The 14240-nt window shown below is 38.3% G+C and overlaps 1 protein-coding gene across 2 annotated transcripts in view; it reads left to right on the top strand.

The window, feature by feature from the left end:
• Window positions 1-14240, top strand: part of MAN1A1 (mannosidase alpha class 1A member 1) — a 163750-nt gene that overhangs the window by 33989 nt on the left and 115521 nt on the right. For both annotated transcript variants that reach the window (XM_034990407.1, XM_034990408.1), the window contains 2 exons: window positions 9142-9238; window positions 11527-11642. In XM_034990407.1, the coding sequence (XP_034846298.1) occupies window positions 9142-9238; window positions 11527-11642 (213 nt within the window). The remainder of the gene's footprint in view (window positions 1-9141; window positions 9239-11526; window positions 11643-14240) is intronic.

The following is a 14240-nucleotide window of genomic DNA, read 5'->3' as shown; positions in this document are numbered from 1 at the left end:
TTTTTTTCAAGCTATTCTCCCTTATCTCTGCTTAATTCTTGTGGCCTAGGAGGGCAGTGAGGAGGTAGTGTGGATGGAGGCCCGCAGTGTTCATTGGACCTCTTCTACCAGCCAGGTGCATTATCTGATTTGATATCTTGACCATGCTGTGAGGAAGGTGATGTTACTCTTTTCTTAAATATATACTTCATTTTTTTAGAGCAGTTTTAGATTCATAGCAAAACAGAATGGAAAATATAGAGTGTTCCCATTTATCCCTGCCCCAACACACCCCACTATTAACATCAGGCGCCACAGTGGTACCTTTGTTACAATTGATTATTATTTTTTAAAGATGAGAAAACTAAGGGTTTATGAAATCAGACTCTTAGGTGGCAGGGCTCTGTCTTTCCCAGGGGAAGCCTGCTTGCTTTGCTCTCTCTCAGCATCAGATCTCTCCCTGGCCTGATGCTCCTTCCAGTTCTCTCAGCCTTCATTCCCACAGGGAAATGTAAGCAGCGTTGCCGCTTCAGATAAGAAGAAGGCGTGGCTAGATTGTTGTCTTGTGTTCACACACCTAGAAATTCTTTTCTGGTGGATAACTGAGGTTTTAGAGAAGCTGTGACTTGATTCCCCGAAATGACTTTGTATTTTTCTTTTCTGCCACTTCCCAGTCCTTCAAAGGCTAAAAGAAGGAAAATTGATACAGTGATCTAAAAGTGTTTTGTGTTGAGATTTTATCTGAAAGTTCCAGAAGGTACTTTCATGGAACAATCAAATTTCGGGCACAGTTTGATAGAATCTACTGTCAGGCTTTTAAGATCCGTGTTTCTCAAAGAATCAACTGTTAAAGTATAATTTTAAGAATGAAGGCTATCCATTTCTGCTTTAACAATCAGTGAGGTGGGTTGACCTCACACCCTAGACCTCGCCTGAACCAGGCACAGCCCCTCATGTCCTCTAGAACAGGGGAATGTGAGTGTCACTGGACTACAGTTTCTTCCCTTTAGTGCCAAATGGCAAGCTGTTACATAAATGAGCCAAAGGTGGCCTCTGTCTTTTGGCCCTTGAGTTGCTCATGTATGTAGGCTGAAATATTGTTAGCTCAGTAGCCCACTCATACTAAATTCACATTTTTACACATCTAATTACAAAAGAAAGAAAGAAATACAAGCAGAGTTTTAGCCATTTACAGCCTGCCTGCTTTACATACTCTGTGAAACCTTACCCAGCATCTGTTGACCATTGATAAGATAGGGCCTTGTGGTTTTAATACCTCAGGCTGCTACTCCCTTCTGGAGTTCTCTGACCCAGAGACTCCCTCTCATGCTTCTGAGCGAAGTCACTTAGCATGTAAGCTAACTCCCAGGAGTTCCCTTGCTCTCCTTTCTTTCTGGAGGCTGGCTTCTTTTCCTTAAGCCTCTGGACAGTCTTTCCTTTTTTTTTTTTTTAAGATTTTATATATTTATTTGTTTTAGAGAGAGAGTGTGCATGTGCGAGTGGGGGCTGGGGAAGGCAAAGGGAGAGGAAGAGACAGAGAATCTCAAGCAGACTCTGCACTGAGCATGGAGCCCTACACTGGGCTTGATCCCACAACCCTGAGATCACGACCTGAGCCGAAACCAAGAGTCGGCCACTCAGCTGACTGAGCCACCCAGGTGCCCCTGGACAGTCTTGCTGTGAAGGACTTCCACTTTTCATGCAGCCCTGTGCAGGCACCAGCCAATAAAGCTCGTGCATTACTGCCTCTTGTGGGCATATCTATGCCCTAGATCAGCCCCCAAATCCCTCCAGCAAACCCCCTATACAAGCATACCCAACACAACTAAGATTTCGAGAAAGCCAGTATATGAATCTTTAGAATTAAAGTTGACCCATATTGCCTTACATCATTCTTTCTTCTTCCTCCTTTTGGATACCAAATAGTTGTATATATTTTTAAATGTAGAGATTTAGAGTTTGTGTGCTAAATAAGTTTGCCTGGTTTTATGTATATTTGCCCCTCCTATTTATATATGTTATTAGGAACATGTATGATGCTTGTTCAGATTACAGTGATCAGAGACATGCTTAGATTTTTAATAAAAATAAGCATAGTGCCTATAATCTATCATGCACTTACTTTGTCAGGCAATGTATTAGGCTCTTTACATGCATTATTTTACTTAATCATCATAGTAACTAATGAGGCTAGTTCTTTTATTTATTTATATTTTATGGGTGTGGCAAGTGGGTTCAGAGAGATTCCTTGCCTCTCTTAGAGTCACATTAATGATGGTGGAACTGGGATATGAACCCAGTTTGTCAGATGCCTGCACCTGTGACCTGCTCTTTCACAAATTCCTCTTCAATAAGTGACATTTTCTATAAGGACACATGGGGAAGTAAGTAAACAATCTCAGCAGGCAGAGCCACACCTCACGGAGTAGAAGAGAATTCATCAACATTCAGAATTCAGCAGCATTGTTTGTAGTGCTACATAAGCTCTACAGACCTAACCTAACTCCCCTGGGACACCACGTCTGCTTCCCAGCCTCCTCTTGCTTTTCTCTGGTTTCATCTGCCTCATAACTCCTTTTTTATGGCCTTTTCCCTTTGCGTATTTGCACTTCTCTGCTTCTCCCTCACTCTGGCCTCTGGATTCTCTGTGAATATCTGTTATACTTCCATAGGTAGAGGGTTGGGTTGGTCCATCCATTAGAGAGAGCTTCAGATCCAGGCACCTCATCTCCAGGGCTCATGGCAGCCCTTAGTTGTCTGCCTTTGGGTCGGGCATCAGGCCCTAGATCAGTCAGCTGGGGCCAGGGACTTACTCTGATCATGCTGTACAAATGATGGAAATTTGTGTAAGGCCACACAGGAGGGGGCTATGAGTGGGACTTGAGCTTGCAGGCTTTTTTAAAGGGCCAGTGAAAGCTCAAGTCTTCATAAGATCTGTCTGGCAAAAACAGTGTGATTCTCAAAAAGATTTTTAATGTATTTATTGTGACTAACCTAACATCATATGACTAAAGCATCAGCAAATAAAAATATTTGGAAGGGTATTTCCTAGCAATAAAAATGTAAGTTATGAAATCTATACATACCTGGGAAAATTCAAGCATTTTTTTTGGTTGTGGCTTCTCATGCCCTTGAATATGTCATAAAGTAAAATTGAAAATAAATCATTAGGTACAACAGTAGAGTTGGGTACAACATTAGTTTTCTTATTCTGCTATATTTATAAACATTTATGGGTATGTAAGAAGAGACAATGTTAAGCTTCCACGCATTATCAATTAGATTATAAGCATGATAGACTCATGTACACTTTCCTTTTAATCCTTTAGCATCTTATTATTCATAGTGTAGCAGACACTCAATAAATGACATTGTTTAATTACTTAGCCCTGATGCCAATTGAGAAGAAATCACTAGTGGAAGAATCTTTAATAAGCATAGAGTCAAGGAGAAAAATGCTATTTTTTGGATATTTCATGTCTTAATTCAGTTTCTCTGGGTCAAGATAATGGATTAGTATTTTGGAATTTTGTATCATTCTCTTCTGTTTCCATTCACACCATCTGTTAGCTATACCCCTCACTAATGCAACTATAAGCATTCAGGAAAATATAAATCTTTCTTATGCTTTCAAGACTTTTTTTTTCATGAGGGTTTCACTACTGTGTTTGAAGTCCTAATCAGCCTCTAGTTTAGGGCTATTTTAATCCTTCTATTTGGGATGTCAGGCTGTACAACTCTAATTAAATTGATGAAAGACTACAAAACAAAATTAAGGAGCATGTGAAGATGAAGATTAATCCTATCCATGGACTTCTTTGTTAGTAGTTGAATTTTGGAATTGACCTTCTTGTCCTATCAGCTCATAAGCACACTGAGTCGAGAGAGATTAAATGCCTTCATCCCCATGGTCCCTCAGCTGGCTAGTGGCTTAATACTGTAAAATTAGAAGCCAGTAGCATTTCGATGTTTTCAGATATTTGTATAAGTCATAAATCATAGTTACAAAGCCGACTTTATATATGACTTGTGAGTTCATTCTCTCTGTTATTCTAAACACACACACACACACACACACACACACACCATATCTTCTGTTTGGCTTTAACTTGGTAAATCATTTCCAGAGGTCATCAGCCACTGGAATCAGTTAACAACATGGCCATTCCTTCTCATTTCACAAGGTCCTGGAGAAACCACTCTTTATGCTCCAGTCAAGGTATTTTGACCACATGGTTTTCTTTTTCTTTTTCTTTTCGCTCTCTAACCCTAGAAATCCCATGGGATGAGGAACCCATTTTGAGAAATGTGTCACAGCAACTTTTGAAATGTAGGAAACCAAGCAATTAGTGTCAGATTTTCCCTTGGGGAAAAAAGATGAGAAAGGTTAATATATACTACAGAGGTAACTCAAGGAGGTTCTGTATTAGTGGTACATTGTATAGATGATAATTTCTGATAAAGCAGCATTCTTCTATGGGAATGATTTATGCCATCTTTGAGTCATTAATAGTATATGACACTGGTTTCTACTCAGACTTAGACCTGAAACAAATCATCATAAAGTTTTGTTGTTGTGGTTGATCTTGGGTCAGGTATATTTCAAAAGCTTTTGAATTTATAAAGTGTCTTTGGAAATTTACAGGAATGAAGTTTACCAAATGTAGTACATTTAATAGGAAAACCAAATCAAACTCAGATGTAATCTCAAGGTGTTTTTGTGGATTTCATATCCCTAGTCTTTTCAGAGGCTCATTGGTTTCTTTTTCTGTGATGTGAATTTAATTGGTTTCAGTATAAGTTTAAATTCAATACACATGTGATTACCCACCATGTGGGAAGCAGTACAGCAGGTGCAATCACAGGCTATGTTCATGTATTCCTTACACACACCCATGAGAAATTATGATCCCATTTTTTTTCGTATAAAGTCTCATAAAAACTATGACTCATCCATGTTTATGGGACTAATCAGTGGCATAATAGGGATTATAAATCAGGTTATTTTATCCTTAAATCTATTATACTTTCCAATAAAATTATAAGGAAAAAATCTTGAAAATGCTACCTTGTCCACATTCTATTGACTGGTGGAAGATCAACAGTCTGATTCATCAAAGAAAGATTCTGATGCTGACTCATTAAAGGAAGATGATGCAATGTGTTGGTTAATGCCATGACTTTGGAGTCAGGCCAACACAGGGATGAACCCTGGCTCTTCAGCTGTGAAGAAATAACATCACCTTGAATAAAGTACTTTGGGTTTTAACTTCCAAGCCACAGTTTCTTTATGTACCAAATAATAGTAATACAACATTTCAGAGTTGTAATTATAACTGAGTACAATACTGAATGTAGAGCATTTAGCAGAGTACCCAGCAAATTGTACAGATTTTTGGTAATTATTATTCATAGTAATGGTAGTGAGATAGGAAGATAATATACAAATTGGCTAAAGAAAGACATTTATTATTGTGTTCGGGGACATATGAAGACTTATTAATAAAATTATATTGATCTCACTGAAGATTTTTAGTGATAAACAGCCCTCATGTGGTATTTGTAACTTTAGGTGATGCTTTTTAAGATATTTTAAAATTTGGAGCCAGAGGAGAACCTTGTCAGATTATGTCCACATTTTGATTACTGTTGCTAATGGATTGGGAATAGTGGCATGAATAAATTCTAGACACATAAAGAGTCCCTTGCCCTCTTTAAAAAAATTTATACAAAAATAATTATATTCTTTGAGTCATAAAAAAATTCTACAGCTGTTATACAGTGGTTATGCAACTATTTTGACAGGCTTTTAGAACAATTTCTCCCCTTGAAAATTGTTCACTTTCTACTAGAGTTAATGTTTAGCACAATAAGTCAGAACTTTATCTGTAAGCCAGGAGAAATTAATTTGGTTTTCATTATATGTAGATAAATTAACTTTATTAAAGTTAATTTAAAAATAATTTATATAATTTGTGGCAGAGAGGTTTGGCCTTTAAAAACCTTCTTGGGGGCGCCTGGGTGGCTCAGTTGGTTAAGCGACTGCCTTCGGCTCAGGTCATGATCCTGGAGTCCCAGGATCGAGTCCCGCATCGGGCTACCTGCTTGGCAGGGAGTCTGCTTCTCCCTCTGACCCTCCTCCCTTTCATGCTCTCTGTCTCTCTTTCTCTCTCTCTCTCAAATAAATAAATAAAATCTTTAAAAAAAAAAAAAACCTTCTTGGTACAAGGAGTCTAGATTGGGAGTATACAAAATCAGTCTTCAGTTACACAGGTATACACACATGTATACAATTCAAGATTGATTATATTAAAACAAGCTGAAGTTTCCCCAAATTTAGATATAATCATAGAGTTTCATTTATATCATCTAGACTTCTCCACATAGACTTGGTCAAAATACATCAAAGTGTTTAAAGTGATAACCTTGTATATTTGTCTATATACTATGAGGTTGACAAAATACAAAGAACTTGTGCAAAAACCAGAATCTTAAATATAAACTCTTTGCAGAGTTAACTTTTCATGAGAATGGAATAGATAAATGTACGAATGGTTTATCCTTTTACGAAAAGCTAAATTTCTGTTACTGGGAACTGAATTAAAAATGATATGTGCTCTTTTTAAACTACCAAAACTGAAACAGGAAGAAATAGAAAACCTGAACAGACCCATAACCAGCAAAGAAATTGAAGCAGTAATCAAAAATCTCCAAACAAAGGAGAGTCCAGGGTTGAATGGCTTCTCGGGGGAATTCTACCAAACATTTAAAGAAGAACTAATGCCTATTCTTCTGAAGCTGTTTCAAAAGATAGAAAGGGAAGGAAAACTTCCAAACTCATTCTATGAGGCCAGCACTACCTTGATCCCAAAAGTAGAAAAAGACCCCACCAAAAGGATGCCAAAATTCTCACCAAGAAACTAGCCAATAGGATCCAACAGTACATTAAAAGGATTATTCACCAGGACCAAGTGGGGTTTATTCCGGGGATGCAAGGGTGGTTCAACATTCGCAAATCAATCAATGTGATAGATCACATTAATAAAAGACAAGAAACATATGATCCTCTCAACTGATACAGAAAAAGCATTTGACAAAGTACAGCATCCTTTCTTGGTTAAAACTCTCCACCGTGTAGGGATAGAGGGAATGTACCTCAATATCATAAAAACCATCTACAAAAAGCCCACAGCACATATAATTCTCAATGGGGAAAAACTGAGAGCTTTTTCCCTAAGGTCAGGAACATGGCAGGTATTCCACTCTCACCACTGTTCAACATAGTACTAGAAGTCCAAGCCTCAGCAGACAACAAAAAGAAATAAAAGGCATTCAAATTGGCAAAGAGTCAAACTCTCACTCTTCTCAGATGACATGATACTTTATGTGGAAAACCCAAAAGATTCCACCCCAACATTGCTAGAACTCATACAAGACTTCAGCAATGTGTCAGGATATAAAATCAGTGCACAGAAATCAGTTGCATTTCCATACACTAACAATGAGACAGAAGAAAGAGAAACTAAGGAATCGATTCCATTTGCAATTGCACCAAAAACCATAAGATACCTAGGAACAAACCTAACCAAAGAGGTAAAGGATCTGTGTTCTAAAAACTACAGAATACTTATGAAAGAAATCAAGGAAGATAGAAAGAAATGGAAAAACACTCCATGCTCATGGATTGGAAGAACAAATATTGTTAAAATGTCTATGCTACCTAGAGCAAACTACACATTCAAAGCAATCCCTATCAAAATACCATCAAAGTTTTTCACAGAGCTGGAACAAATAATCCTAATATTTGTATGGAATCACAGAAGACCCCAAATAGCCAGAAGAATGTTGAAAAAGAAAACCAAAGCTGGTGGCATTACAATGGCAGACTTCAAGCTATATTACAAAGCTGTAATCATCGGGACAGTACGGTACATAAAAACAGACACAGAGATCAGCGGAACAGAATAGAGAACCCAGAAATGAACCCTCAACTCTATGGTCAACTAATCTTTGACAAAGCAGAAAAGAATATCCAATGGAAAAAGGACAGTGTCTTCAATAAATGGTGCTAGGAAAATTGGACAGCCACATGCAGAAGAATGAAACTGGACCATTTCCTTACACCACACACAAAAACAGACTCAAAATGGATGAAAGACCTAAATGTGAGACAGGAGTCCATCAAAATCCTAGAGGATAACACAGGCAGCAACCTCTTTGACCTTGGCCACAGCAACTTCTTGCTAGACACATCTCCAAAGGCGAGGGAAACAAAAACAGAACTAAACAATTGGGACTTCATCAAGATAAAAAGCTTTTGCACAGCAAAGGAAACAGTCAACAAAACTAAAAGGCAACCTATGGAATGGGAGAAGATATTTGCAAATGACATATCAGATGGAGGACTGGTATCCATGATCTATAAGGAACTTACCAAACTCAACACCCAAAAAACATAATCCAACCAAGAAATGGGCAGAAGATATGAACAGACATTTATTTCTCCAAAGAAGACATCCAAATGGCCAACAGACACATGAAAAAGTGCTCAATATCACTAGCCATCAGGGAAATACAAATCAAAACCACAATGAGATATTACCTCACACCAGTGAGAATGGCTAAAATTAACAAGTCAAGAAATGACAGATGTTGGTGATATAAGAAATAGCACAGAGGATCGTAGGGGAAGGGAGGGAAAACTGAATGGGAAGTCATCGGAGAGGAAGAAAAACCATGAGAGACTCTTTAACTATAGGAAACAAACAGGATTGCTGGGGGGCAGGGGATGGGGTATCTGGGTGATGGGCATTAAGGAGGGCATGTGATGTGATGAGCACTGGGTGTTATGTGCAACTGATGAATTATTGAACACTACATCTGAAACTAATGATGTATTGTATGTTGGCTAATTGAATTTAAATAAAAAAATAATATGTGCTCTTTTAAAGAAATTTTTTGTAAATATAAAGAGGCGATGTGTATGTGTGTGTGTGTGTGTGTGCTAATGTATTCGTACCACTGTCACCTAGTTAATAATTGTCCTTTTAACTAAGCAGTGAGTATTAAGGCTTTAACATTTAGGTCTTCAATAGATGATCTATTTTGTAGCAAAAACCTCTCAAATTCAAATTATAATCCTGTTTTCATTTCTTTTCCCAGATGATGAAACATGCTTGGAATAATTATAAACGGTATGCCTGGGGATTAAATGAACTGAAACCTATATCAAAAGAAGGCCATTCGAGCAGTTTGTTTGGTGAGTAGAGTATGCTTTGGTTTCCTAGTGACAGTAACTTTTCTGCAATTGACAGAACTTGTGGGTGGTGATGTTTGTATGCCCCTCTGGCCATGTTACTAGGAAACTTGCATACCTGATTGGAGTTACCTGCAACGACTGTGCATAGTATGTCCTTCAGACAGAGCACTCTACATTAGAATCACTTGCGTCCCTTGAAAAAAATACTAATGCCTGGGAACACTTCCAAAGATTCTCATTTAATGGATATAGGCACAGCATCATGAGTGTTAGCTCCAGGGGTGAGACCCAGCTGAGGAACATTTGGTCAGCCCCATTAACTGCTTCCTGTCAGGTAAAAGTAGTGTCTTTATTGATAAGCGGGCCAAGGCAGCCTGCATGGTGATCTTCACTGTATCTTGGTGACTCCCGACTTTAGCTCTGGATTTCTCCTGTTTGTGCCATGGAAGAGAAATTGAGAATGGATTAGGTCAGTTACCTGAACTTCCATTTATCGACTTTGGCACGCTTTATTGCATTTGGTCCTCACAGCATGCCTTGGTGATTGGTCCTGGGGGTGTTAATAACATTCCCACTGTGGAGGTGAGGAAGCTAGGTAACAGAAATGTTGGGTTCCTTGGGTCACAGAGGTACCCAGTGCCCTTCTTATTGCACTGGATTCTTTTTTAACCAGCACAGTTTTGCCTGTAAGTAACAGGATGAAGGGGATAGAGTCATTCTGACACTTCTTAATTCCCCATAGAAAATGTGACTTTTTATACTGCAACTGAAGGTGTTAAACAGTATCAAATCATATAACAAACAACAGTATCAACTGACACTTACTATGTACCAAGTGCCATTTGTGTGACATCTCACTTAACCTCATTATTATACACATTTTATAGATGAGAAAAATGCACCTCAGAATAGCTTGCCTCGTGTTAGCCACATATTAACTGAGCTGGGGCCAGAACCCAGGTGTGGCTAAGGTCAGAGTCCACGGTCCTAATCACCACACTATGCTTCTCCATTTATTCAGGATCTTCCATGTGCTTGGCTCTCCTTCCAGCATTGGTGTTAATCAACACAGTGCAAGTCTTTGCAGAGTTCCTGGCCTAGTGCAGAAGACCTGTGTGTAAATAGCTGTCAAAGCATTAGATGGTTCAGTAGATACTCATCTTTCAAGTACGGATATTCATATGAAGTAGGAATTCAGGTAGGGAGTAGGGAATTATAAGAATAGTTAGGAGGAGCTGGCAGAGTGGAAGAAAGGCTGGTGGGCCTATTACAGTGACACAGTTTAGAGATGAAGAGAGCCCAAACCTGGAGTAGTGGCAGTAGAAGTGATTTTAGATGTTTTTATAAAGTAGTGTTTTCAGTAAGCATGGGCAGTAAGACACAGGAATTGAGGACAAATTCAGAAACTTCATACAGACTCAGAAGCCTTTAGTTTTTCATTATTTACTATAACTTTTTAAAATCTAATTCTGTTTTTGCTTTTATCCTTATGAAAGTTGCTTGTATCGTTAATAATTCAGTTTTGTGTAAATTTGTCATAATCTTTATCAAAGAGATTATTTGGTTCTCTGTTAATATGTTGATGATTTTTTAAATTATTATTAAGCATTGAAACATACTAAGACTCTTAGTATGGAATGTGCAGATGAAGAAGACATGACTTCTCCATTCTGAGGAAGTTTGCAGACTAAAAGAGATGCACACAAGTAATTACACTGAAAGGCAGAAAGTGATAAGTGCAAGACCAGTGTAAAATCTTGACGTCAAGGGGGTTCGGAGGAAATGAATCATAGAGTCAAGACGGGCTGGGTGGGTAGGAGGGGAGGTTAGGATCAGTCAGGTTTTCAAAGAGGGGGTGAATTCCATTTTTGAATAATGACTTATTAGAGCTATCATAATTTTAGATCTAATTATAGTTAAAAGTTTTGCACAGGTGCACTTGGATGTGATTACATTAAAATTAATATGTGCATTGCTCCTTTGTTTCAGATCCTTTTTTTCTTGCTAGAGAATGCAGTCACAAATGAAATTTCTAAGGGATATTTTCTACAGCTCAGAAGAAACTTTAAAGATTAGTGTATCAATCCATAGCCTGTGATAATTATTAGCTGGGTTTTAATGCAGCTTTTAAATTTTCTTTCAGTGAAAGAATCTTAGACTGTGTTCAGTATTATGTTTATTAATAAATTCAGTATTATCCTCTTCCTCTCCCTTTCCAAGTATGGTCAATTTGTTTGTATGTCTCTGTCAAATATTTTAATCAATAAATATTTTTCTGATATTTTCAGGTAGTATTAAAGGAGCAACAATAGTAGATGCCCTGGATACACTTTTTATAATGGAAATGAAAGAGGAATTTGAAGAGGCAAAATCATGGGTTGAAGAAAATCTAGATTTTAATGTGGTGAGTTTAACAAAAGCTGCCAATTCAGTTCTTAAATCTCAGCTTAACACGGACAAACTCTGTTGTGGGGCCAATTCCTGTGTTATATGACCGAACAGAAACAAATAATGCAATTTTAAATAGTACCACACTAAATTCTTGCCCTCCATTACTACACAAGTACGTCTTTGTTTTGTTTTGTTTTTTTGGCATAATTAAGAGTAAGGAAAAAGGAATTAAAATTTATCGAGACCTTCCTGTTCAAGTCTCACAACCATCCTATGAGATGGGCATTGTTTTCCTGCCTGCACAGTTTAGAAACCGGAGCTTCAGAGACTTAGCCAGATGACAGCTAGTTGTGTGGTAGGGCTGTGAGTCCGGCACAGATCTGTGTGGTTCCACACAGATCCTGTTTTGCACTGTGCCATGGCACATTGTTTTGATTTTGTTCAACGGAGCACAAGGTGCCAGGTGATGAGCTACAGTTCAACAAAAGACCACAGAGAAATTAAAATAGAGAAATTTATTAGTCACAGGTCATGAGGAGGTACGCAGCAGCCTCTTGGGGCCACACAGAGACGTCCAGGCAGAGGGGACCTGGGGTACCTGCCCTCCTTAGGGCGGGTGTAGTCCTTTGAGGCCCTAGGCTAAGGCCAGAATGGTCAAATCAAACCAAAAAGAGCGGAGGTTTTGGTTGAGCGCCACAGGGGTCTTTTCTAAGGAGTGCACAAGGGAGAAAGGCCCTGGGAGGCGAGGGAGACTGTTGATCACAAGGGCAAATGGGGGGGCGGGGAATCACATCAGGGACTTGCATTTGCTTGCGCTTCTGCGGGCTCTTCTGCAGGACATGCGCTTGCATGAGGAAGGGGCTAGCGTTGTTGGAGGGCCCCACAGGCCACTTGAACGCTGATGCAGCAATACCATGGAGGCACTCCGCTAAACTCTCAATACGCATCCAACAGCAGTAGCGTCCACTCTCGCACATACACGGCTTCCACCTTTGTTCACTGTATACCCTTAGCTGTATAAAATTCCGTCACTGTGTATTTGAAGTCTTTTAAAAAATCTTTGTATGTGTGCTATCATTCTTAACAAATACTTCAAAACCCATTATACACTAAGGAAAAGGTTCAGAATTAAGGAGACTGGACACTCGCAGTACTTCTTGATAATTTTGATTTGGGAGGACAACGTCATGTCAGAGCTAATCTAATTCCATAGTCACTGTTTTACCTCATATAATGAGGCTGACCAAAAAACTTGTTTTAAGAAAAGGAAGAGTGTTGGCCCAGCTGTTTTTTACTCATTCACTAATTTTGCATAATTGGTATTATTTTTAATCTGAGATCCTTTCAAAGAAAGCATTGTAAGCCTCTTGTCCATCTGGTATGCATCCAATACCTGTAAATCCCCATAACCAGACACAAGCAACATGCTGTATGTTGAGAATGGACAAAAAGAGAGTGTTTCGCTGTCAACACCCCCAGTTTGTGGAGCTCTGATCTCCCACAGGCCCAGTGAGGATACCAGTGTCAGAATATTAAAGATCAGTAAAACTAAATGTTTTTCCTAACTCTGTGCATTAGAAACCTGTATAAATTAAAAGTTTGAATATTTTGTCCCAGCCCTCTTATTAATTGCCTTATATGCCCCATTTTGGAGATCATTGCCTTAAAGGACAATTAGATAAGTCTATGTTTAATCTGCCTTATAATTCAATTGAGAATATAAATAAGACATATTCCAATATAAACGGACCTTGGAGATCAATGTGTTCAGCTCTTTTATTTTAAAAACGAGAAAACAGACCCAGGGAGCTGGTGGTTTCCTCAAGGTTCTATAGCTATTTGATTGGAATGACTTGTGGTAGCTCTAATATTATCAATAGAATGGAGTATGAAAAATTAAAGCAATGAAAAAAGAAATTCTGTTTCTTTTTGAGAATTTGTTGTCTCTTACTAATATTTCTGTCCCACCTTGTTAAGTATAAGTAAATTCAGCTACCTACCTTTAAATAGGGCTTGTCTTCAGCTGTCTGTGGGAGAGAAAATGGGTAGTGGGTTCCCTCCCCATAGCCTTTTCAAAAAAGGTTGGGGGAATAGGAACTGGAGTCCTCCTAAATCAAATAATTTTTTTTCTATTGTTAACCAGTATTTGTTTGTTTCTTTGTTTCTTTAATTCAAATACAATTAACAGGGTTATATTAGTTTTGAGTGTACAATATAGTGATTGAACAATTCTATATATTTCTCAGTGCTCATCAAGATAAATATATTCTTAATCCCCTTTACTATTTCATCCTCCCACCCCTTTCCCTTGTGTTAATACCAGTTTCCTGTATTTAAGAGTCTGGTTTTTTGGGGGAGGGGGGTTTCTTTTCTCTTTTTTTTTCTTTTGTTTCTTAAATTTCCACATATGAGTGAGATCGTATGGTATTAGTCTTCCTCTGACTGACTTATTTCACTTAGCATTTTACCCTCTAGGTCCATCCATGTTGTTGCAAATGGCAAGATTTCATTTTTTTATGACTGGGTAATATACCAAGTGTAAACATCACATCTTCTACATCTCTTCATCTATCAATGGTCACTTGGGTTGTTTCCATGTCTTGACTATTGT

This window comes from Mirounga leonina, unplaced genomic scaffold, assembly GCF_011800145.1.
Source record: "Mirounga leonina isolate KUSES-001 unplaced genomic scaffold, KU_Mleo_1.0 Mir_53, whole genome shotgun sequence".
Classification (NCBI taxonomy): domain Eukaryota; kingdom Metazoa; phylum Chordata; class Mammalia; order Carnivora; family Phocidae; genus Mirounga; species Mirounga leonina.
Note: the sequence above shows the minus strand (reverse complement) of the source record. Positions and strands in the feature narration are given on the sequence as shown.